Raw genomic sequence first — 27,509 nt, forward strand, 5'->3', positions numbered from 1 at the left:
CTTAAATAAAATCCTAAGTTGATCATTAATCTAACTGAGGGTGACTGGGTTTTGAGGATTCACAAGTGACATCAAGCCTCATTGCTTCCGATTACCAATCGAAAATCATCGCTATGTCGCGTCTTCGACGTCGTTGCAATTCCAGCACGACTCTGGTGCGTAAGCCCGATCCACAATAATAGTAGAGGGTCACAATATAAAAACAACATACATACAAAAATACAAAGCACAAAAGCATAACATGGCATGACATCAAGTGATAAACAAACATGCATATAAATATCATCATATAACAAACATGACTCGTGTGACAAAACATTCTAATGCGATGCTTATATGCCAGTACACATGATTCTAGAATTTCCACACCTTCTTTGAGGGCTGTAAATCATAAATGTACCGCCTCTCACAGACCAATATTGATTACCGAGGTGCCACCTATCACATGTCATCACGATTTACTAGAGTGCAGTCTATCACAGACCTACACGACTCCAAAATCCTTGTAAGGATAAGGTTGACCAATCAACTAAAGGAAGCACCCCATGGCCCATCACGGTCATCACTAACACTGTGACTCATCACGATCACCACTAACTACGAAATGCGTGAGCATGCTCCGACTTTTCCAAATCAATCATTATGTAAATGCAATTATTAAAATACTCTCCTTTTAATACTCGTTAAACACTAATAATTTTTAATACTTTTTAATACTTTTTTACAGAGTATACTCAAAACATATTCTTGTCAATCACATTCATAACACATATGTTATTAGTTAAGAATACATAATCACATAAAATACATAAACAGTGGTGTGCACCATTATTCACCACATGCAAAAAGAACATCTATACATACACACTCTACATTCAAGCATATATAATATCGTTAGAAAGTGCCCTTACCTCGACAGTGCTTTACTACACAAGCAACTTACGCTAACATAACCCATCTGACGATTCCAATGACACCTCTCAATTTCCTTGTACCCAAAACCAATCAATTAATTAAATCAATACAAGTTTCTAAACAAACCCCCAAATGAACTCTAGGTTCAGCCACTATCCAAATCAATTAGGCTTTGACTTTTCTCTTATGGTCTCTAACTTCAGAAAGACTTTGGTTTAAGTACTTTGACGAAATTGAATTTCAAAACATTTATTCCACACTTTGAAAATATCGAAATTGTTTTTCAAACTTATTGAAGTTCAATTTAAATCTTTGTCTTTAACAATTTAGGACAAAATATTTTCTAAACAAAATCAATCAAAGACAAACATACTCACACAGTTTGAAATTTCAATTAAATCATCAATCAACTACATAAATTTCAACACTTTAACATTTGAAAAACTAGTAGAAGTTTTGTATTAAGAAATCTTATAAATAAAAAAACTCAAATACTAAGAGTTCTAATATTCTAACTATTCAAAATCATAATTTTCCAATTTGACATTTTTCAAATCTTAATCTTTATTAATTAGGATTTGTATATAAACTTTCACTTAAAAAGCACATTTTCTCATCAACACCAAATATTTCTCAAGTTCACAATTTTCTTTTAAGTCTTCAACTAAAATTTTCATTCATAATAAAATCAGATATCAAAGCCTAAAATTATAATCAATTAATGTTTTTCAAAATACCTAAATACTTTTTCAACCTTGAATTTTAGCATCAAGTTGATATCCTTAATATAAAAATTAAAACTTGTAACTTCAAAAGTTAAAATTGAAATTTTGTTCATAAAGTGAATATTTCTCTTTCAAACATTTTTTATATACAAAATTTGAACCCTTATATATATTTTTTTATATGAACTATTCTCAAAATCATGAAGTTTGAAACTTTGTTTCTCAAAGTTAATTTTTTTTCATAAAAATTAAAAATTTAATGTCAATGACTAAACTTTTTTATTTCAATCTATAAAGGTAGAAACCTTGTTCTCACAAAAACCCAAAGGATAAAAGCTTTAGCACCTTAATAACAAAGTAAACTTAAAACCAACTTTTAAACAAAATTTTGAACTCTCTTTATATATATCACCCGGTTAAAATTCATTTTACTCATCAAAGTTTTTCAAAAAACTTCAAATCCAAATCTAGTTTAAAACACCATAAATAATCAAGGACAACAACTCCTATGATTTCAAACTTTAAACAACTCCAAATTTTAATTTATACTGCCATAAAAATCACAAGACAACTTTTTTCTAACTTGTTTAAAGTTTACAAAATTTATACCACTCAAATACTTTTGAATTAAAATAACCTACATTAATTCATTTACCCTTTATTTCAAAACTTATTCCAAAAAAAAAAATTGTCATGAATTTTTTTGTTTTCTATCTATTTTCCTTAAAAATTTCAACCCAGCAAACATAAAATATTCATAGTTCTCTCCACCGTTTACTCGGTGTAAACAATCTCAATTCATTTTTGAGACTCAAGGAGCTAATTACATAAACATAGAAAATTATAAAATTTACTTCAAGGTTACATTACTCAAGAAAACTAATCAATTTCTTTTTTGTCAATCACTCACTTACTTTAAAATCGTCATCTCACAATTTTGAGTTTTTTTTAAATACATCATTTTGGTCCCCAAACACCTTAACATCTAATTGTCATTTTAATTACAAAAACATAACCAAACACATTTGCAAAAGTCTTCATAACTTTACTAACTTAAACCCTCTAATAAAATTTCTATTGTAAGTTCAATCTTATTTATTTGAAAACAACTCATTACGTAACTCAAACACATAATCAAATTTTCACATTAAGACACACCACATTTGGTCTTACTAAAAATTTGGGGGTTTGATATTTTTTGTTGTTGTTGTTATTCATGTTACTAACTCCTCTAACTTCAATATTAACAAAGCACTAAGGAAAAAAACACACTTTCATTTTACTCCATTTCTTAGGGTTTTTGATTTTTGAAAGAAAAAGAGTTGAAAATGTTTTATTTAACTTCCTAAACATTAATAACAACCATAGTAGTGATCATTAAGCAAGATCAAAGCTAAAAAAATACCCAAAAAAGAAATCAATTTTCTCCCTATATATGCATGCTTACGGGTTTGAGAGAAAATAGGAGAGAAATGGCTACCTCAACTAGTGATCATTAGCTCTTTGCAATCCTCTCAAGTAGTGAAACAACTTTATAGTTGGATGTTTTGTGATTCGAGGCCTCTAAGTTGTCCAAAAATGAAGGAGAAGACTTGTGTTTGGAGATAAATGAGAGACGTCTTTGAAGAATTAAAGAAAGAGATAGTAAGATGATGATGAAGGATATGAAGTGCTTTTATAGGGAGGGGGAAATGTTTTTTTTTTCTACTTCGCTTAATTAATCTACTATCCCAATTTCCAAATTAATCTCCAAAAATTTCTAACCATAAAAATTAGTTATATAAATTTAATCCTAAAATCTCACCATATACTTTATGACACTTAGTCATAATCACATCACATCACATCACTTCTAGATCTACTTTAGTAAAAATGTATATTCTCTTCGCAGTCCAATTGACAGATAAATTGAACAGTCCAATTTAACTCTCCTAATGTTGATAACAATCCTCTATAATTCGATAAAATTATTCTCATACGAAAAATTATAACTGGGTCTTTGAAAATATTTTTAAAATATTTTACCAACCCATCACTTCTAATCTAATCCTTCTTACACAAACGATTCTAGGGAACACAAAAAAAGAAATAGTGAAGTGGCTCATTTTCGTCGTTACAAAGTTTTACTACATAAGAAAATATCTAGATATTTTCTTTAACCACTCATTAAAATATTAATATCCTACAAAAATATCTAGATATTTTGTGACTTTAAGTCACATAATCTCGTTCAGTCTCTGAGTTTGTTCTTAAACGAGTCGCATTTCGCTCACGAATAAATTTATAGGTAACTTAAAATTTTTATAATAAATCTACAAATTAAAGCTTTACAAAATTTTGATAATAAATTTTTATCCGATGAAATTTTTGCTGTTTACCTTAGAAAATTATAATGTGATCAAATTCTCATTATAGTCGATATATAAAACAACCGATTAAATTTTAGTGTTATTCAGAGTTTGTCAAAATTTAAACAGCGGGTATATCTTGCTTGTTTTTAAAAAACTCAGTAGAAAATTATTTTTGAAATTTAAACAATGTCAAGACATTCACGTAGTCATTTATCATCAAGGAAACACCCGGAAAAAATTCATGGATTAATTTGCAAGTCAAACACTTACAACAATTTTACAAACAACCGATAATGAAAACGATAAACAGACAAAATAATAAACAACATAAGACATAATTAGACAGTAAGCCTAATTCTAGTTATAAATAAATTACGGGTCTTACATTACAACCCTGCTAAAAGAATTTTTGTCCTTGAAACCTAAAGTAAGAGTAACAACCCACACTAGATTTGTACTCAAACTCAACATACATGATACAACTTGTTTCATTGGGTCTACGCAAAAAAAAGTGTGTCAATCCCTTTTCATTGGGTGCTTAGTAACTCTAAACATTACCATAGCCGGTAAGACTCGTTCGTTCCATTCAACATAATTTTGTCTACTATCAACAAGATATTGAGGATGATAAGTTTCTCAATTTGTCAATAGGTAGCCAACAACTATGATGGTGGCTTAGACCATCCTATCCTAATTGTAATAGCGCTCCATGCGACTTGCACTTAAGGTTACCATGAGGCACAAGTGGTCTAACAATCTCCTCAAGGTACACTGGATGAGCACGACATCCGAAATGGGCTAAACGTCAAAGATTCTTAAGACACTTAGACACCACATCTCAACCCAAAACTTTAAGGCATTAGGTTTATATGTCATTCTTCTTATATATCCAATATTTTTTCTATTCCTAGTCAATGTGGGACTAAACACTATTAATTGAATTCCAATAGATACATCTTCATTATTTTGAAATCATTACTTAACTTACTCTTGTATGTCTTTTTCCAAAAATTGTTCTCTTATTTGACTGCCACATTTAGTACACACCATTGTGCGTCATATCTCAAAATGTCATCCAACCTAACTTGATTTTCTTTTGTCTTTCCTCTTACTATTCAACTCTTCTTCGTTCGAATATGCTTGTCATCCTGGTCATTTAGAATTCCTTCAACAATTCAAACAAAATATTAATCCCTCTTAATTTTCACGCTTCCTATGAAATATTCTACATCTAAAATATATCTCAAAACACTCTACATCTCTATCGCCATTCAATCGTCCATGTGATCAACATACATAGTCCTTTATTTGCGTAACTCATATGTTATCATACTTTGTCTTTCTTCATTATAGCGATTTCAATAAACAAGCCTTACTAGTTCCCACCAAACTTTCCCTACCAACCAAACATTTAACTATTATGATTGACGTACATGATGACATACCTCCATGACATGTATTCAAGTAATGCCTTTGAATCATTGGCATACCCTTCCAATAACAATGTATGAATTACGGGTGAGATAATTCGTTTCGTGAATCCTTAATTGACATAAGCTACATCTCCATGTGCTACTCCAACAAGTTTTCTTGGCACGTTTCCAAAATTTAGTTCACTCGTTGGATTTCTTATTCATTCCTGACCTTCACCAAGGTAGCAACTAAAAGAGTCTTGAAAATCAAACGCCCTAAAGAACTATTCCTCAAACGTTCCCAGTAAGCATCTCCTAAAGAATAATTATCTTTAAACCTCATTCTCATAAATTTGTAGTAAAATATCTCCAAGACCCACGTACCTTCGTCGTTCATCTAGCCATTGAAACACTCATTTCAAATCTTAACGCTTGACTTCCTAACACCAACAACTAAACCATAAATCATTTGCTACATTTCTTCCTTTTCACTCTCTATCATTGAATAAAATTCTAAAATCTGATCCTCGAAATCTTTTAATACTCATCACATCGTCTAAATTCATCCATTTCATCTTAAGATACAATACAAGGTCTTATTCATCATTGACTCTAACCGTCTTAGTAATCTCAGTAACGAAAACTCTTCTAATCATAACACAACATTTTTAGTAAATCTTTAAACACTTCCATCCATAACATGAATTATTTATAAGTTTCCTACCTCAACTACCTCGATTATACAAGTTTATGGTGTCACTTGGTCCTCCACCAGCCTAGTGGATATTAATATCCTACAAAAATATCTAGATATTTTGTGACTTTAAGTCACATAATCTCGTTCAGTCTCCGAGTTCGTTCTTAAATTAGTTGCACTTCGCTCACGAATAAATTTATAGGTAACTTAAAATTTTTGTAATAAATCTACAAATTAAAGCTTTACAAAATTTCGTGAATAAATTTTTATCGAACGAAATTTTTGCTCCTTAGCTTAGAAAAATATAATGAGATCAAATTCTCATTATAGTCGATATATAAAACAATCGATTAAATTTTAGTGTCATTCAGAGTTTGTCAAAATTTAAACAGCGGGTATATCTTGCCTATTTTCAAAAAACTCAGTAGAAAATTATTTTTGAAATTTAAACAATGCCAAGACATTCACATAGTCATTTATCATCAAGGAAACATTCGAAATTTGTTTCATGGATTAATTTGCAAGTCAAACACTTACAACAATTTTACAAACAACCGACAATGAAAACAACAAATAGAGAAAATAATAAACAACACAAGACATAATTAGACAGTAAGCCCTAATTCTTGTTATAAAAAAACTACGAGTCTTGCAGTTATAGTATTTGAAAAAATGGAGGCTGCAAGGTTATTAACTAATCTAGTTGGAGTTACAGAAACCGCTTGTGCTTGTGTTGAATTTGATGTTACACGATCGTCACATGCTCAATACAGTTGGCTACTCAAAGTATATTGTTAACGATGTAATGAACAATTTTTGGGAGATGGTTGCGAAGAAGTTTCTATTATTTTTGTTGTTGCGCCCTTTTCAACAAGATTGCATTTGCAGTTAATGTTGCCTACTTTGAGTGTTTTCGTGACCTCAACATTTGTGCTGATATGCATGGGGTGTTGCCGCTCTTGCACAATTGAATGATAATCTATGTGAATCCAACCTTCATCACACTAGGAAGGTTTATACTTATCTGATTCTTTTACAAGTACTAAAGGTGTTGTTTATTGTGATTCATAAAAAAAAGTTGTTGCTTATTGTGTTAATAAGATATACAATTAGTTATAAACTAATGTTATTTTATTGTATCTACAAACATGAGTCTATTTTATTGTATCTACAAACATGAGTCTATGAGCAATTTTCTTCACTCTGCATAGATTGTTGTAAACATTTTTCTATATATGTTGAGGAGATAATTAGATCTATTCAATGGAACTCAAAAAGGGATAACGGTCTATTTTATCCTTTTAGAAAGACACTTGATGTGGCAATGATATGTCGAACTTTACTTTAGAAAACATGTTAGATTATTAAGTAGGGTCTGGTTCGTCCTTTTTGGTGAGTTGTTTGAAATTAAATCTAACATCATAATATTATAAATATTATTTTATGACAAGTTTGTCATTTGGCAATTAGTGAAAGATTAATCTTATTTTAAGTTTCTATTAATAGTAATTAAGTTCTTATTAACTATTAATCTATTAATTATTAATACGAATATTATTTAAAAAAAATTATTGAAAGATAAACATATTAATGTTATTGGAAAAAAAAAAGACATCCAAGTGTGTTATCAATTAATTCTACCATTTTGAAAAAGAAGAAGTCTTAATATGTGAAAAAAGGTAAAAAAAAAAAAATGACTTTGCAAACCGATATTAAATAGGAATTACTACAAATTATACACCTACAATGGGTCTAGTATTGAAATAGATTTGGGAAAGGAAAAGAGAAACCCTTCGGTTTTTTATTTCATCCATATAATATTTACTTCTTATCATTCAACTTAACGATTGGTATTTCTAAGTTCTATATATTCTCTTTACTTGAGAAAAAAATATTTGTTTTCAAAATTTCGAATCATCCTATCTATTTAGGATTTGTTAATTAAAAATAGATTTATTATATATAAATAAGATTCATTTATTCTTCTCTTTCTTGATACACAATTTTCTTGAATTTTTCTGTAAATACATTTTGTTTTAATTGAAAGTTGTATTTTTACTAGGACTATCTCACAAGAATTTTGAGGTTAATTAATTATTAGTCTCAAAAAGATTATATAACAATGGTTATGATGGTAATTGCTTTTATAACCATTTTTGCTTCCATTTTCATTTCCACTTATATTCTAGCATATTAGACGGTTTGATTATGTATTTCTATTTTATCCTTTCAGCCTTTTTGTTGGTTTTAAAATGATTAACAATTTGTTGTTGAAAAATGATTAGAATGGAAAAAAAAAAAAATTCTTAGATCTTAACAATATTAAATATATGAAGGCTCATCCTTCCATGTTCTGCAAAATTGCCTAACTACAAGTGGTAAGTATGAGCAGTTATTGATTAACTTGGTCTTCCCTAACATAGTATATTTTTTTTTTGTTTCTATATTTCTATTAACTTTTAAGTCTTCTGTTTACATTGTATATATTTAGAAGCTAAAGTGAGTTTACTGAGAATCAACATAGGATTTGAATGTGGAAGGAAAATCAAGTGCTTCCTGTTACTTAGTGTTTTATGATAAAGATCATAATAGGAGTAAGGTGATGATACTTTACTACAAACTCTACTTGCAACACACTGCTTTTTTAGATAACTGGAAGATCACCCAAAAATGGTGTTACTTTATAATGATTGTGAATTCTTTACTGTCATCTATGATTTTTTTTCTTCCATATTTTGGAATACAAGAGGAAAGCAAGTCTTTTTTATATAAAAGTTGTTTAATTGATTCCCAATTTCTACTATGTTTAATGAAATATGTATGTATATAATGTTTTGGTGTTAATATTGAATTTTTTTTCCTTTGATGTGCAATATGTGATATGGCATGATTGCGAATCTATAGTTTGTCAGTAAAAATGACTCTGTTTTCTTAGTATTTGACTACATATGGTATCTTCACTTTAAGATTGTATTAAAAAATTCATTAACTTTTATTATTTAATATTGTTATTATTTCTTAAATGAATGATTTTATTTTTCTGACATTTTAAAATGATTATATTGATTGTTTTAATGAGATTCTTAGTCTAATGATTATTGTCAAATAAGAAGAAATAAATCCAATAGATTATTCGTTTTTAATGTTGTAGTATGACCATGCAAGTGAATACACTAGCATAGATTTATTATGAGCATACCAATCAGTCATGGGAGAATATCCATTGTCTGTGATTTTGGGTCTTATTTATTTCTCATCGATCCAACCATATTTAATAAAATAGCACATAGTTATATCATATGACTTTATTTGGTATATGGCAGCTGCCTCATCTTCTAACATGTATTTTCAGTAGAGTTTGAGAAAAATGTTTTTAAGTTATGTTGTTTTTGATTAAATGTCAGCTGTCTCAAATTTATGCTCATGCTCCTTTTTTGTATTCATTGTTATATTCTCATGCTCATGGTCCTTATCATGCTCTGTTATTTGGAATTTTAGTTTTAGTTTTTTTCCCTTTTGGATTTAATTTGGTATGTATATGTTTTAAAGGAATTGAGGTTACTGGAATTGAAGTTGAATTTGTTGTGTTCATGTGGCAATCTTCATGTCATGAGGAGAATGATATCAGTGCTCCAAAATGATTTTTTTTATAAGAATCAAATGATTTATTTGGTGCTGTGGAACTATTCCAAAATTATTATTTATTTTTTTTGTTGTATAAATTTTTGTAAGATGTGTAATTATAAGTGTGATACTCTGAAATCATATTATTGAACTGTTGGGTGTTTTTTTTTTTCTATTTAACTAGAACACATAATTGGATATCCTTTTCAATTATTAAAATTTTTATATGTTAAATATAATTCAAATTGATTTGTAATTAGTTAGTTAGAATATGGTTAGAAGTTAGTTAGAGTATGGTTAGAAGTTAGTTAGAGTATGGTTAGAAGTTGGTTAAATTTGTTGTAATTGAATAAGCTAAAACTGCTTCTATAAAAGCCAAGATCAATCCAATGCAGAACTTGATCATTCTCTAGACTGGGAAGATCAATCTTCGTTTTTCTGACTTTCAGTTTTCCTTCTCTTTTCTTCTCAAATTCAATTCCTCTCAAATATACAACTTGTTCCAACAATTGGCATCAAGAGCTTGGGTTCTAAACCTTGGGAAACACGAGTGCAAGTGTGAGGGGAAATCAAAATTGGAAAACACAAAGTGTGAGTAAAAGAAAACATGAATGGAGGAGGATTTCCATCGAATTTTCCAATTATTGATGGGAAGAACTGGAAGAGGTGGTCTGTATCAATGAGATCGTTGTTGGGAGTTCAAGAAGTGTTTGAGATTGTTCAAGATGGCTATGAACAACTTGTAGCGAATCCTATAGAAAGACAACAAACAACTTTCAAAGATTGCAAGAAAAGAAATTGCAAGGCATTGTTTTACATCCAACAGGTGTGGATTCAAACACCTTTGGGAGGATCTTGAAGGCATCTATATCAAAGGAGGCATGAGAAATCTTGGTCAAGTACTATACAGGTGGGGAAAAGGCCAAGAAAGTGAAGCTCCAAATGCTAAGAAGGCAATACGAATTATTGCAGATGGAAGAAGATGAAGCTGTGGCAGATTACTTCAATCGTGTGCAGGTTGTTGTTAATCAGATGAGAACAATTGGTGAATCATTAACTGAAGTGGTGATTATTGAAAAGATCCTTAGAACATTAACACAAAGGTACGATCACATAGTGGTGGCAATTGAAGAATCAAAGGATCTTGATAAGATGAAGGTGGAGGATTTGCAAGGCTCTCTTGAAGCTTATGAACTGAGAGTAAGAGAAAGGTGTGCAGCAACCTCAACATCTCAAGTACAGACCCAAGTTAGCAAGAAGACCAACCAAAGTGATAAAAATAACAAGAATTCGAGTGGCAAGAAAAAAATCAACAAGAAAGGAATTCAATGCTACAATTCTCAAAAATAGGGGCATTTTGCAAATGAATACAGATCCAAGAAGGTTCAAAGAGAGGATGATGAATCACAAATGGCAGCTGAGGATTCAGACTCAAATGAGGTGTTGTTGATGGCCACAACAAAATCAGATGATGATTGCCCAGAGCAGTGGTACCTTGACACAGGTTGTTCAAATCACATGACTGACCATAAAGAGTAGTTTGTAAGCATTGATGATAAGGTGAAAAGGGAGATCATATTTGCAGATAACAGTTCTGTAACAGCAGAAGGAATAGGAAAAGTGTTGATTCAAAGGAGAAATGGTAAACAATCATTCATATGTGATGTGTTGCATGTGCCAAACACGAAGAACAATCTGCTAAGCCTTGGACAACTGCTTGAAAAGGGGTATTCTATGAAGATGGAGCAGGGTGAAATGAGATTGTTTGATGATCCAAAAAGATTGATCTTGAAGGCACCACTATCTAAAAATAGAACCTTCAAGATTGATATCCAGATCAATGAGAGCAACTGTCTAGCTGCTGAAGTCATGAATGAAGATTGGTTGTGGCTAGGGGTGGGAATAGGGCAGGCCAGGCTTTGAAAGGCCTGAGCTGGCCTACGATTAATTTTTTAGGCCTAAGCCTGGCCTACGGCCTATCGTAGGCTTTTTATCCGGTCTGGCCTGACCTTTCTAAAAGTCTGGCATGACCTGGAAGCCTATTTAAAAGCCTTATTCATATTACTCATACCACATGTTCTCCACATATCAATATCAATGTATATATATATATATATTAAACAAAAAATAATATTTCTAACAAAATAATTTTTAAAAAATCTGAAACAAACATCCTTTAAACCCTAAAACATAATTCTATATATATATATATATATATATATATATATGTCAGCCTGTCAGACCTAATAGGCTTTTTTATAAGCCTGAGCCTGACCTATTTAAATAAATAGGCTTTAAAAATAGCCTGAGCCTAGCCTTTTTATTAAATAGGCTATACTAGGCCAGGCCATGCCATAAGTAGGCCAGGCCATAGGCCCCTGTCGGACGGCCTAGCCTATTCCCATCCCTAGTTGTGTCATTAGAGGTTTGGACATTTAAATTTCAGAAGCCTTCAAATGTTGCATAACAAGAGAATGGTGCAAGGAATTTTAAAAATTAAAATGCCAAAGGAGCTGTGTGAAGAATGTTGTCAGCTCAAACAACACAGAAACTCATTCAAGGCTGAAGTGTCAACTCGATCTTCAAGAATGATGAAGACAATCTACTCTGATGTTTGTGGTCCTTTTGAAGAAGTATCAATAAGAGGTAATCATTACTTTGTAAGATTTTACAAGGAAAATTTGAGTATATCTAATCAAGAGAAAGAATGAAGTGCTTGAAATACTTAAAAAATTCAAGATAATGGCTGAAAAACAAAGTGGCTTTAGTATGAAAATCATCAGAACAGATGGAGGAGGAGAATATAATTCTCATGAATTCCATGGTTTTTGTGAAAAAGAAGGGATATTGTATGAAGTAACTGCACCATACACTCCCCAACATAATGGCACGGCTGAAAGGAGAAACAGAATTATGGTGAACATGGCTAGGAGTATGTTAAAAGGAAAGAAAGTGTCTCATAGATTCTGGGGGGGAAGCAGTATCAACTGCAGTGTATATTTTGGACTGGAAGAAAGCCAACTGTGGATCATCTAAGGGTGTTTAGCTCTCTAGGCTTCAGACATGTGCCAGTTCAAAACAGAAAAAAACTTGATGATAAAGCAGAACAAATGGTGCTGATGGGATATGATGCCACTGGAGCTTACAGGCTGTATGATCCAGACAAGAACAAGTTGGTAATAAGTAGGGACATACTAATGGATGAATCAAAAGGATGGGACTGGAAAATGATTGAAGCCAGCTCAAGCAGCCCAGACATACCAGTTAGTTTCATCAGTCCAGCCAGCAGTACAGAAACAGTGGGACTTGAAGAAGGTCAGCCTGTAGGAACAACAAGTTAGCAAGTTTTTGAGCCTATGAGAAGGTCTGAAAGAGTTAGGCAGCCTTCAGTCAGATTGTAACCATATGAAGTGACATCTGACTCAGCCATCAATGCAGATGGAGAATTAACACATTTTGCTTTGTTGGCTGAATCAAAACCAATAAGTGATTAAGAAGCCTTGAGTAATCCTAGATGGAGAGCAGCCATGGATGAGGAGCTCAAAGCCATAGAGAAGAACAAGACATGGGAGTTGATGAATCTGCCAATGAACAAGAGATCAATTGATGTGAAATGGGTCTATAAACTGAAATTGAAAACTGATGGGCAGATTGCCAGATACAAGGCCAGACTTGTAGCAAAGGGATTTTTGCAAAAACATAGGCTGGACTGTGATGAGGTATTTGCCCCAGTAGTTAGAATTTAAACAGTAAGGATGGTAGTTTCAATTGCTAGCTACAAAGGCTGGTCTATGCATCAATAGATCATTGGAGGAATAAGTGTATGTGAAGCAGCCACCAAGATATGAAGTAATAGGCAACGAAGACAATGTATATAAGCTGAAGAAAGCATTATATGGTCTGAAGCAATCCCCTAGAGCCTGGAACAAGAGGATTGACAAATTCCTCCTAGAGCAGCAATTTGAAAAATGTGCCAATGAGCATGGAATGCATGTTAAGAAAAGAGCAGCAACACTTGCACTGCTAATATGATTAAATGTAGATGATTTACTACTGACTGGCAGCAATGAAGCAAAGATTCATCAATTCAAAATTAGAATGAAGAAGGAATTTGAGATGACTAATCTAGGCATGCTATCATATTTCCTTGGTATTATGTTTGTAATCAAAGAAAATGGAACTTTTATGCATCAAAAGAAGTATGCTAATGATGTACTAAGGAGATTCAAGATGCAAGACTGCAATGGGGCTGATACTCCATCAGAAGCAGGTCTGGTCCTATCAAAAGAAGGTAGTGATGAGCTGGTTGACTCTACAACATTCAAGGAATTGGTAGGATCATTAAGATATTTGTGCAACACACGACTAGACATAGCTCACAGTGTTGGGTTGGTTAGTAGGTACATGGAAAAGCCTAGAACATCTCACTATTTGGCAGCTAAAAGAATTTTGAGATACATCAACGAAACAAGTGAGTTGAGACTACACTATGCTAAGAAACAGGGTGGAACTGAAGCTGATTTGATTGGATTCACTGATGCAAATTGGTGTGGAGATAAAGATGATAGAAAAAGCACCTATGGCTATGTTTTCATGATAAATGAGTCACCAATCTCATGGTGTTCAAAGAAGAGCAAAACATAGTCGCATTGTCTACTTGTGAAACTGAATATGTGGCTGCATCCATGGGAGCATGTCAAACTATGTGGCTGGCAGAACTGGGACTGAGAAGTAATAATGCAGTGAAGATGAAGATAGACAATAAATCAGCCATAGACCTAGCAAGACATCCAAGTGTCCATGGAAGGAGCAAACACATAGAAACAAGATTTCATTTCCTAAGGGATCAAGTAATGAAGGGCAGGATAAGGCTGGAACACTGCAATACAAATGATCAAAAGGCTAACATTTTAACAAAAAACTTGAAGAGGGTGAAGTTCCAAGAGATGAGGATCAAACTTGGATTAACATCAAATTGAATCACTTTGAATTAGGGAGTATGTTAAATGTAATTCTAGTTGATTTGTAATTAGTTAGTTAGAATATGGTTAAAAGTTAGTTAGAGTATGGTTAGAAGTTGATTAAATTTGGTGTAACTGAATCAGCTAAAACTGCTTCTATAAAAGCCAAGATCAATCCAATGCAGAACTTGATCATTCTCCACACTAGGAAGATCAATCTTCGTTTTTCTGACTTTCAGTTCTCCTTATCTTTTCTTCTCAATTTCAATTCCTCTCAAGTATACAACTTGTTCCAACAGTATATTGTCTAAAAAAATTAGTATTTATTCATTATATTTATATATAAATATAATTATTAATATTATAATTCTTTTTCCTTTCCGTGCAGCGCACCAGTTAATACACTAGTCTCAATTAATTTAATTAATTTTGATATTAAGTAATTAATTACTCATTACTTATTTATACTTTGTAATTGATATCCAATGTATCATTGTCACGTCATTTAATTTGGTTACATATGTGCAAAATGGTGCAAAATTGAAAGTGAGTCCTCAAAATAAAGAAGAGGCTAAACTTGAGGGATGAAAAATGCTAAAAAAACATGGGCTCAAAATCGAACAATCACGGTATTTGTATTCCAACGGTTCAATAAAGCCTAGTTTAAATGAAGTAAAAAATTGAAAGAAAAAGTTACACCAATATTATATATTCCCTTTATTGTTATACAATATTATAATTTAATATACCATACTATAATATATAAATCACCCTATGTAATATATATAGAGAGTAAGCAAGTATAGATTCAACTTTTATCCATCTATATAATTTCATTTTATTTTTATCTTTTCAAGAAAAAGTTAAACAAGCTTTATCCAACTATTCAGTTTTTAATTATTTTCAAATTTATATTTATGATAATTTTATTTTAATTTATTTTCTCCTCAAATTTATCTTTATTAATATTTAATCAATAGTATATATATAAATTAATTTTTGTCATATATATATATAGTAATTATTGTAAAAAACTATATATGTATATATATATATAACAATTATTATCAAATTAAAAAAATATATTATAATTTTTAATTTTAATTTTCGAATTTAAAAATATAATATTATTTTTTGTTTCCATTTTAAATGTATTTTGAAATAAAAAAAACTTCACAATTTATTTTAAATTTATATTTATGATAATTCTATTTTACAATTTATTTAAAAACTTCACAATTTATTTACTCTCCTTCCAACCGAATATTGTTACGCATCATATCAACAAAATTAAATCAACAAGCCTCAAGAAATATAAATTCTATATAAATATTTGAAATAACTTCAGTTTTAGATCCTTGGGAATTAATGATCAATTTCATCTTCACAATATATTTTTCTTTGCGTACAAATTTTTTCAAGTATGGACTTAAGATTGGCCCAAGTCCAACACTACATCTTTTATACTATATAAGTCTCACATTATTTTCTATTAAAGTATTATCTCGTTTTATTATATAAGTCTTACATTATTTTCTATTAAGGTGTATCTCATTTTAAATATTTCATTCATAGAGTATTTGGAGGTACATCTAACCAACATCATCATTTATGTCATAGATTCCGACTAAAAATCTTCCTTCGCTGATCAATTCATCCTTTGATTCCTATCACTCTAGAACCTTTTTATCTTTTTTGAATTTTGAACGAAACATAAACTATGACTTCCTTGATGCATAATCATCAATAATAAATACAAAGTGTGGAGATGTAAAGTTAGGATAATTAGAATATTGAAAATAATGAACTTTGAAGATCGAGTAAGATTACTTTAATCATATTTTCATAGATGAAATAATATCTTTCAAGTTATATTCTTCTATTAATTGATATGATTTACATTTTTTGATGTATTATTTTTCTATTCTAAACTTTATTATTTTTTGTTGTTGTATTTTATAATTGTTTTTGGACATTTTTTTAATAGTATTTTTGGACCATTTGAATATAAAGTTAGACATCTTATCATTAGAAGGAGATAATTGTAAATTATTTTTTAAGTGTTTAGTGAGTTATAAGATTTTGTCTAAGTTGAATTGAAGTATCATTCTATCACTCTAAATTTTTCATATACAAAAAGTCATTTTTTTTTCTTTTGGTGTTTGCAATATTTTAACGGATAAAATTCAATACACTATGTAGAGCAATAATATTGATGCAGAGTATAGTCTATAAAAGTGTATTAAGCAAAACTATGTATATTAAAAATTTCACACATAAAATTGTAGAGAAATTGCAATTATTCGATTAACATTTTGAACACTTCAAATAAGAATATGTTGATTGATTGATTCACATGTGATTCGATCTATCAACTAACGTCTACAATTATTTATCAAATCAAAGTGAACTAAGCACCTTAAGTACAAGGAAGAAGTAAGAAAAAGAGCATTGAAAGGTTTGTGCATCATTTTGTCTGAATCTTCTGGATTAGATGGAAATCTAAAAGCAATAACGAAGATATGTTGTATCCACTAATACTTCTTCAATCACCGTTTAAGGCATATCAATCTTTAAGATGTATCCATATATACATCTTAATGATTGATTCTACGTATCTTCAATTTTAAGAGGGCATATCTTAGAGGATGTTACATCGACTTTCAAATAGTTTAACAAATTCAAGATGTTGACTAGATGATAAATAAATTTGTCTTCTTTAGAGCATTGACTTTTCAGATCTTTAACATTTCAGAGTGTTGACTTTTATCAGAGTCAAATGATACAGTGTTTGTCATAGTTATCAGAGTTAGACGATCATTTTTGCTAACACACTTTTCAAAGGCAAATGATTATTTTGCTTAACACCCTTATCTGAGGAAGACCATTTAGATCGTTGCTTGTGATAACAAATTCATCGGAGACGCGTTATCATAGTCAAACACAACTTTAACATCTTTAGAGTCGTTGAGAACTTTGTTTAATATATTTTCTTTTGCTTTTCATCAGATGATTTAGCTTATATCGGAGCACAAACTTGTAACATTTTGATTTGAACTACATATCGCAATACTTTTTATTGTTATATCAGTAGACATAGTTACTTGTGTTATTAGGTGATAATATTCTTTATATTTCGAAACACTTAGATTATTATCTCTAATTTATTTGTAATTTATGCTACCTTAAAATAGGAGGAATTCGTTAACAAAATATAATTAAGTTGCTACTTTATCTAAAAAAATGAGACAATTGGTAAAATAATTTAAATTTATCTACAAGATAGGAGAAAATTGTTAAAATAATATAACATGTTATTTATTTCGACACATCTAATCAACTATATTTTTTTCTTTAATTTAATATATTTTATTTTAATTTATTAATAATATTTTATTTTTTAAAATATTATAATTATTTTTATTTTATTAAATAAATAATTTTCTAATTACAAAAATAAAAAAATAAATAATTAGATCCAGTGCAATGTGACCTACTGAAGTTTGTAAAATTTTCCTTCAGCTCGTCGCTGGCCGGCCATGCAATCAAATGGTTTAAAAAATAATGAGTTGATTTTCAAGAATAAAACACCTTGATATTTTTATTTTATTAAATAAATAATTTTTTAATTACAAAAATAAAAAAAATAAATAATTAGATCTAGTGCAATGTGACCTACTGAAGTTTGTAAAATTTTCCTTCAGCCGGCCATGCAATCAAATGGTTTAAAAAATAATGAGTTGATTTTCAAGAATAAAACACCATGATATTTCTTTTAAAGGTGTGTGGTAACTTGGTGTAGAAATTAAAATAAAAGATATTATAATAAAAAATCAATTGATGGAGTAACAATAATATAAACGAATAAACGAATGTAATGACAAAAAAGGGTGCCTTTCCTTTGTTTTGAAACGACGAGAGAGGGCAGAATCAATCAATCAATCGAATCGAGGGTTTCATTTCTCCTCTTCTTCACATATATCCGCACCTGCAATTACATTACAACCGCCAGAATCACACTTATGAATCAATCATCTACACCCTGAAATTCCCAACCATCGTACTCGTACGTATTTTTTCTTTCTCCTTTCCCATTTTCGCTTTTGTATATTCACATATATTCTTTCTTTTTTGTTTTTTATCTTCTCATCTTAACTTTTTGTTCCACAAATATTTAATTTTTAGATGATTTTTGTCTAATTAAGATGAGTTAACAGTTTCATTTGTTTATTATATATTTTTTTATTTTTCTTTCCTGTTGTTGTAACAACGAAGCTTGAAACTTGGAATGGATTTATTCTTCAGTTCAATAGGCACTGTAGCTAGGCCTTACTTTCTGTCTGTTATTGAATTTGAAAGTTGGGCCTTTTACTTTGTGAAAACATTCTCAGTTTTCATTTTCTAAAATGTGTGTTCATCTTATCTTGATAAGATGCTCATTAAGTAAACTACTGTCACGAAGATAAGCTGAAATGCTAGTTAATGAAGATTTATTTCCGAAAATATTTTATTGACATTTTCATGGTTTCTAGAAAATAGACAATTGTTCACTTCAAAAATTTCTTATCTCCTTATTAACGAGTAAATTTTACACAAATTTCAGGAAATGAAAATCGGAAATGTTTTTCACTAAGTAAATAACCTCTTAGTCTTTTGCCTCGGCTGATTATTTTGTTCACCAATATCTTTGGCATGATAATTTGTATGTGTTAGTGTTTACAGGCTTGGCAGTTGGCAGGATGGGTTCAAACTCACAGTCTCCGCCTCATGACAATTCTGATACCAAAAATGCGTTTCGCAAGCCTTCTGGGGAAGCAACTAATAGGAACTATCGGCGCCGATCACCTATTGAGGGATCATCATCACCTGATGGTTCGAGTGTTTTAAACTTTGTATTTTTTAACGAGTTAGTGTTGTTCTGGTGAATGATTATAATGTTGATGGGCCTTGTATAGTTTTTGGTATTATTGTTTGGTGTTGTCTATGCACGATACTTCTTCTGCTGGAAAGTTGTTAGGTATTGATGTCTATTAGGAACCCAAGAATTGGATTCCAAGGAATTAGAGACATAACACTTTTATCTAGAAAATATAAGAAATAGTAGTTGAGAAATCTCTCCTCTGAGGTTTTCCACTTCACAATAGAGTCACTACTCTCTGTTCAACAAATGTTTACAATATTCATTGATATCAAATCCAACTCATAACTCCCTATTTATACACAATAATCCTAACTAAACACATAACCAACTAACTACTAGTAATTAACTCTCCTAATAGAGCGGATGATCAAAAAGCACAAGTTTGTATTGGAATTTGAGAACCCTAGGTAAAAAAGAATCATTGAAGATGAATAATGGCAAAATAGTATGACTAGATAGTAGATACTATACTATTGAGGTATTGGAAGGGTTAGGAAAGAAGATAAAAAATGAGTCACAAAGTTGTTGAACAAGATTTTGTTGTCTAATAACATGATAGACAAGTGTAGAGAAATACTTTGGGTCTGTTAGGTTTGTTAAAACGTTTTGGTTTTCATTTCCTGATATCACCTTGCTTTACTTTGTTTCCTGATTTTAGTAATTTACTATTTTTTATGTAAAAGTTTAAGTTAATCCATAGTGCTGCCATGACTTCTTTGGTCTAGTGAGTCATCTTCTCTCTTTTGCTTATCTGCTGAAGTTTTTCTCATTACTTTTTTCATCAATTTCCAGTGCTTCCTCTTTGATTAAACTTATCACCACTTTCTTTTGTCTTGGTGCATAAGTCCATATAGAAATTGTGCTCACGTTGAGGCATGTCATGTATGGGATGTTTGTGTCGGGAGAGATATTACTTAGCTAGAAGGACCTAAATTTTATCCTTATTGAAGAAACACCTCTATTATCCCTACATTCTGTAGTATCTAACCTGTCACTTCACCTCTCACCTAGATGCGGCTCAAATAGCAGTGCCACTCTTGCATCTAGAACCCATTCTCTACCTGGTTGGCTGCTTCGAAGCTTCTCTTGGTTTCTGTAGCCTTGGATGGATAACCTACAGTCTTTTCAGCAGCCTTTACTATGTGCCATTGTGCCTTTCATCTCTGGTACAAATTGGCAACCTCTGTTTCAGGGCCTTATTTCTTTTTAGGCTGTTTTGGATACAATTTATTATTGTCTTTCTATCTTCTATTTTTTATTTGGAGAAAGTCTTTTTATCTTCTAAATAAGATAGGTTGCTGAGATGAGAATGCCATAATGGAATAGTGTTAATACAAGACAAAGTGGGGACAGCTCATATTGTAGAAAAGGTGGTAGAATCTTGTCTTATTGAGCATGTTTGGAGAAGACTCTTAGGAGCACCACTACGGAGGGTAGATGAATGGAGGATGGTCTATAGGAAAACTTAAATGGTTTATCTTTAGATATTATTTATGACAGGACATTATGGCATCGTCTAATCCATGTTGTCAACCCAACATATAGAGAAAAGGCTTTGGTTTTGTATTTCTTCATCTTCCAAGCTCAGTCAAATGTTTTACTGTTCATATAGGTTAAATAGTTTATATCTTTAATACGTTAGTATCATTCATTGCACATAACGGCATTGCTTATTGGTAAACAATTGGCTTTTAGCTATGTGCTATTAGTAGTCCTGTGCTGCAATCTGTCACTAGTACTTTGTAAATTGTGTTGCTAAATTTTATCTGAGTTATTATATATATGGAGTAGGGATTGAACAAAGAGATCTATACTCTTCATTATATGCAGGTAGTCCTAGGTGTGAGCACAGCTCAAGTCCATATCCATCAAGGGAAGATTCTGTGAGAGTCCCTCACCATCACTCAAGGAAATGTGATGGCAGGGAACAAGACCGACAATACGACAGAAATTACTATGGGAGAAGCAGTGATTCTCTTAGACATTCTGACAGACAGTCATCCCGGAGCTCTTATGGTCACTCTAGGCATGACAAATACGCAGATGAAGATAGAAAACGTGAGAGATTATCATCACGTTCTGGACGTGAGTCAAGGGGTGATCATATGAGAGAAGAGAGTGATAGCAGGTCAAAAGACTATGGGCGTAGTTTGGACAAGTATTCACGTGACAAATATGAAAGGTCTGATTATAGGAGCAAGGAGAAAGGTAGGGAAACATATTTGCAACATGAGAAATATAAAGATATGGGTTCTTCATGTGACAGGTCTGGATCTGGCAAGAGGTCTGCGCCATATGATGAGGTGGGGAAGGAGAGGTGGAGGGACGGGGATGGTCTAGATGAAAGAAAGGATTCTCAAAGAAGTTCTGGAGAACACAAAAACAATCGTGCAGTTTCCTATTCAGAGTCTAGGGGCCAAAAAGACGACATTGAGATTAGTAAGAATAAGGACCGAAACTGTAGAAAGGTAGGGGAGGAGTTTGGGATTGAAGATAAAGAATCTTTTGGAAAGAAACCAAAGCTTTTTGGTGCTGAAAAGGATGACAATTCTGGAAAAGATGGTATCTTTTTGTAATTTTTTTACTTATGCTGGATACAATTATTACTTTCAGAAATGAAATATTGTATGAAGCTGTTATTGTGCTAAAGCAGATGAAAAGAAGACTTCAAGTTCAAAGCTTTCTCATGAGAGCAAGTTAAATTTAGGGGCTGCCAAGACCAGTGGTTTCGATAGTGGCAATGATTTAGATGCTGCGAAAGTGGCAGCCATGAGAGCTGCTGAATTAGGTATACACTGCATTTCCTGTAAAGACTTTCATTGAGATGTGGGCTTATGTTTGGTTTCTGTCATTGGTCGGATTCTGATTGTTGGTTCATGATTTATATTTTTAACCATTTTCAGAATGTGGATTGTTGTGGGTTGGTTGGACATATACCATGGGCAATTGGGCTTGATTACTTTCGATTTTTTAGACACATTTGTCTGCTATTGATTTTTACATTTCCCCATTTTTTTTTCTAATAATTTATGTTTCCAATTCTTTAATTTTTTATGTTATACTTGTAGATCTCCTATTTGTCTTACTTATTTGCAAATTTTTTGATGCATAACAGTGAACAAGAACTTAGTAGGGGCTGGTTGCTTGACTATGGACCAAAAGAAGAAACTGTTGTGGGGCAGCAAAAAGAGTACACCCACCGAAGAGGTATCTTTAATTATTTGTTAAATTTTCCCTTATATTAGCCCAGTTCTAACCTTTTTTGTAAAACATTAGGAGTACTTCATGCTCAAGGAATTATTGAGCCAGGTTGTGTAGTGTCCCTTTTCTTCTTGTTTATATTGGAGTCTTGGTTAACTGCTGTAGTATAGACTAGAAATATTTGGTGTCTTCTAAATTATGGAGATGCTTGTAATTATTGAGCCAGAGTGTATAATGCCCTTTTTCTCCCCCGTTTATGTTGCATTCTTGGTTAGCGGTTTTATCAATATGGTCTCTTCTGAATTTTGGAGGTGCTTGTAATTATGGTTTCTTAATGACTTGCGTGTTTTGAGGTGACAAAAGGTTGTTTTTGTTTAATAGAACTTCCTCAGTTGTGCAAGTCGTGAAGGCATCCAACCTTTTAAAATCTGTTCATTCTCATAAAACTCCCATTATAGGGAATTTAGAGTACTCAGTACTCACTTTAGAGGAGTAAGACACCTCAACCATTAGATGAGAAAATCAATTGTTGATATGCCAATACATTTATGCATTTGCACGTTATATCAATCAACTGTTGACTTATTTGTTAACAACCAAGGTTACTCTTTATCTTCTATAAGGTGAATTGTGGACTTTAAGGAGGTAGATCCCACTCTAGGTAATCTTTGCCCTCAAAGTGAGGGTAAAGTTGGGGTCTTACGTGCTAGATCAGAAAGTTATAGTCTGATCTGAGCTGCAGTGTCCTTTGGTTGATTGGTGTTCTCCTTTGATGTTGTTTACTGTCTCATTACAAGGGAAGGATGCTATAAATTTGAAGGTGCAAGTTGTCCTATTACATTGACTTGAATAGTTAACCGACTTATCTATTTCATTTTGCACAAAGATGATACGCTTCTTGTCAAAGTTGTATATGTGGTAATAGGATAAGTAGAGCGATAGAGGGGGGAATTGTAAGTGCTAGGCCTACAGTTCTGGATAACCTCTGCCTCAGGTTTCTGAATTTGTTATCTTGCCACTTATCTTGCTTTATGCCACGGGTAATCAGATATATAAATATTTGATGTATGTTTCCTACAACCTGCTACATAAAATGTGATTGCTGCTCTGTAATGCATTTTCCAAATGTTGCAGTCTGGCCACCGCTGGGATATGGCAATGTTTGATCGCGAGCGGCAAGAGAAATTCAACAAACTCATGGTAAGTCTGGATTGAGTTGGTTGCTATATTCTGACCAAATAAAAACATGGGAGATTGTTTAGTTGTTCCTGAATGACTGACTCACTCTGTTAATGTTTCTTCGCCTACTAACACATTTTGAGTCTGAGTTTGTACTCGTGCCTATGGCAAATTGTAGGGTGTGAAAGGAGAAGCCAAAGTGGAGCTGAACTCCGACAATCAAAATGACAATGATGTACTCCGTGCTGAGAAGCAGAAGGAACTCCAGCTGGATCTGGAGAAACAGTACACTGCAGGTCTTCGGCGAAGAGATGGCCGTACAGTTGGATTAGGTCTTTAAACATTCGCTGGAGGATTTTTGCATCATCTGACTTTTGCAGTGATTTACGCTTGGTTAGGAGGAACTTATCACATGTTTGTTACATGTTTTGGAGTTTATCATGTGTACGATCTGATGCTTAGAGGAACTTATCACAGTCGTACAATTTAAATGGGATGGTTTGATGCTAAAAAATATATAAATGGGGATGGTAGAGGTATGAGAAAACATAGATAGTGATAAGCTTTCATTGACATAAACTATTTTAGAATTTTTGAAGTACTTTGATGTGATTCTTGATATGTGGATAAGCGTAGGATTAAGGACCGCTCGAGAGTGATTATGGCATTATGAATATGTTAAAATGTCACAGGTATAGCAGGAATTATAACTGTTTTTCATCTGAAATTTAAACTAGGCCACGGAAAAATGATGAAAAGACATGAAAGAATAGAGTAACAATTAAGCTAAGTAGAATGGTACCTACCAACTCTTTTTACCCTTAGGCTCTTCTCCGAAGTTTGGAGGGGATGGAAGTGGAGGAAAAATTGAGAATTTTTTTACCTTTCTTGAAAGAGTTTTTGTCTATGTTGTTAGTCTCCAATAGCCACGCGGAGCGTCCGATCCCAAAAATGGGGATAGCGGGATCGCAAATAGCGGTAAGACCGCCATTACGAATACCAAAGAATAGTATATAAGTTAATATAAAATATAAATTATAGACAAAGGGAGATGCGACTACGACTACATGAAGGATATATATTTTTCTCTCATAAGAGGTTACATCTCTTGGGATGCGATCATTTATAGCGTTTTATTTTTTTATAACAAATGAATAATTGTTAATTTAATAAATAAAAAAATTAAATTATATTAAAAGAATCAAATAAAATATATCTGATAGAAAAAAAAATCAAAGTTAATACTGAGTAGATGTGTCAACAAATAAAAAATAGAAAAAAGTTGTTAAAATAGTATAATACGTTATTTGTTTTGGTACATCTACTTAATCATATTAACTGCATTTATTTAATAGTAAACGAATTTTGTTTGATTTTATTAATATAATTTAGTTTTTTAATTATTTTTTATTTATTAAATTGACAATTATACATTTGTTATAAAAATAAATAAATAAAAGACTATAGATGGTCGCATTCCGAGTAGGGATGAGAATATGTTAGATCATGTCAGACTTTGAAAGATTGAGTCTAATATACGATTAATATTTTAGGCCTAAGTTGGCCTACGACCTATCATAGGCTATTTTTTTTGTCTGACCTGACATTTTTAAAAGTCTGGCTTGACTTGAAAGCATGTTTAAAAACCTTATTAATATTAAAATATTTAAATGTTATATTTTTCATTTTTATAAATAGGCTAAACTACGCCTTTATATAACAGGAAAACTAATAAAATTATAATCAAATCTAATAAAATAATAACTAACAAGTCTGCACTACAACAATCTTTTTAAAAAAAAAAAAATGCTCTACGCATACCACATGATGCTCTCCACATACCATTACCAATGTACATATCTATATATATTAAACAAAAAATAATTTTCTAACAAAATAATTTTTTTAAAATCTGAAACAAACACCGTTTAAACCCAAAAAAATGATTTTTGATTTCAAAGAATAATTTTTTTTTCTTCTGAAACAAGCACACCCATTATTACCTCTCGAATAACTATGAAAAGACTACTGAGTGATTTCCTAATTGAACGTCTACCGAATATGGAATGACTATCGAATATTGACTACTGAATATGGAACGACTACTGAGTGATTTCCTAATTGATAAATTTTAAAATAGGAAATAATATTATTAATAAATAATAAGAAAAAATAACATTAATAAATAATAAAATATATATAGGCTGACGTGTTAGGCATAATAGGTTTTTTTATAAGCATGAGTCTGACCTATTTAAATAAATAGACTTTAAAAATAGTCTGAGTCTAGCATTTTTATTAAATAGGTCAGACCATTCCATAAGTAGGTCAGACCTTAGGCCCCTAACGGATGATCTAGCCTATTTCCATTCCTAATTTCGTGGATGCGACCTCCTACTATAGAAAAGAGATGTGATCTCTTGAAGGTAAAAAAAGTAAGGCATTTTCGTATATAAATTTCAATGTACGATATAATAGAGAGTTTTAAATAAAAATGATATAAAAATAAAATATCCTAGACAAAGTACTAAAAAATAGCAACAAAAAGAAAAATACACAAATAAAAGGGTAATCATACTTCATAACCAAAATCTAATATCAAAATCAAGATTTAATAGTAATTAAAATTAAGTTTTAATAGTAATCATAATAGTAATCAAGTTCTAGAGTATATAATACTCGTATGCTATTTATGAAAATTGTGAATTAAGTCATCGTATGTACTAACACTACGCCAGAAATGACATTTAACAGCGACCATTTTACAGCGCTTTCTAAACACAAGCGCTGTTGTAATTATATTTTAAAAATAACGGAACCTATTACAGCGCTTTTTATGTAAAGCGCTGTAAAACAAGCGCTGTAGTAGGTCATATAACGTTTGCGCATCACGTTATAAGGATTTTACAGCGCTTGTCAAAAAAGCGCTGTAAACGGAAGCGCTTTCGCGAATCAGTTACAGCGCTTTTTTCACAAGCGCTGTAAAACACATGCGCTTTCATTGAATTTAACTACTTATTACAACGCTTTTTTCACAAGCGCTGTAAAACACATGCGCTTTCATTGAATTTAACTACCTATTACAGCGCGTTTTTCACAAGCGCTGTAAAACACATGCGCTTTCATTGAATTTAACTACCTATTATAGCGCTTTTTTCACAAGCGCTGTAAAACACATGCGCTTTCATTGAATTTAACTACCTATTACAGCGCTTTTTTCACAAGCGCTGTAAAACACATGCGCTTTCATTGAATTTAACTACCTATTACAGCGCTTTTTTCACAAGCGCTGTAAAACACATGCGCTTTCATTGAATTTAACTACCTATTACAGCGCTTTTTTCACAAGCGCTGTAAAACACATGCGCTTTCATTGAATTTAACTACCTATTACAGCGCGTTTTTCACAAGCGCTGTAAAATACATCTTTCAAATAATTATATACGTTGCGAACCCTAATATCCTCTACGTACTGTGCGGCCATCTACGTTGTCTAAGATATTTTTTACACATGATCTGTTAT

At 31.6% G+C, this 27,509-nt stretch overlaps 3 protein-coding genes across 7 annotated transcripts; all 3 read left to right on the forward strand.

The window, feature by feature from the left end:
* Positions 1-10,331: 10,331 nt before the first annotated feature.
* Positions 10,332-12,435, forward strand: LOC140920052 (uncharacterized). The gene is made up of 5 exons (XM_073367363.1): positions 10,332-10,550; positions 10,697-10,935; positions 11,098-11,228; positions 11,310-11,635; positions 12,196-12,435. The coding sequence occupies exons 1-5, from the start codon at positions 10,332-10,334 to the stop codon at positions 12,433-12,435; spliced, it is 1,155 nt and encodes a 384-aa protein (XP_073223464.1).
* A 1,387-nt stretch (positions 12,436-13,822) lies between these two features.
* Positions 13,823-14,368, forward strand: LOC140920053 (secreted RxLR effector protein 161-like). Its single transcript, XM_073367364.1, has one exon. It carries the CDS (start codon positions 13,823-13,825, stop codon positions 14,366-14,368), a length of 546 nt encoding a protein of 181 aa, XP_073223465.1.
* A 4,181-nt stretch (positions 14,369-18,549) lies between these two features.
* On the forward strand, positions 18,550-24,607 carry LOC101501372 (uncharacterized). 5 transcript variants are annotated; one of them, XM_004497666.4, is made up of 8 exons: positions 18,551-18,751; positions 19,408-19,557; positions 21,437-21,788; positions 21,873-22,168; positions 22,257-22,394; positions 22,722-22,813; positions 23,942-24,007; positions 24,165-24,607. In XM_004497666.4, exons 2-8 carry the CDS (start codon positions 19,425-19,427, stop codon positions 24,324-24,326), a joined length of 1,239 nt encoding a protein of 412 aa, XP_004497723.1. In that variant the 5' UTR covers positions 18,551-18,751; positions 19,408-19,424; the 3' UTR covers positions 24,327-24,607. The 5 variants fall into 5 exon arrangements, with proteins under 5 accessions (XP_004497721.1, XP_004497720.1, XP_004497723.1 ...); XM_004497664.4 differs by having other exon boundaries at positions 18,550-18,751; positions 19,399-19,557; positions 21,437-22,168; XM_004497663.4 differs by having other exon boundaries at positions 18,550-18,751; positions 21,437-22,168.
* The last annotated feature ends 2,902 nt before the right edge of the window (positions 24,608-27,509 follow it).

This window comes from Cicer arietinum, chromosome 4 (genome assembly GCF_000331145.2).
Source record: "Cicer arietinum cultivar CDC Frontier isolate Library 1 chromosome 4, Cicar.CDCFrontier_v2.0, whole genome shotgun sequence".
Lineage (NCBI taxonomy): Eukaryota > Viridiplantae > Streptophyta > Magnoliopsida > Fabales > Fabaceae > Cicer > Cicer arietinum.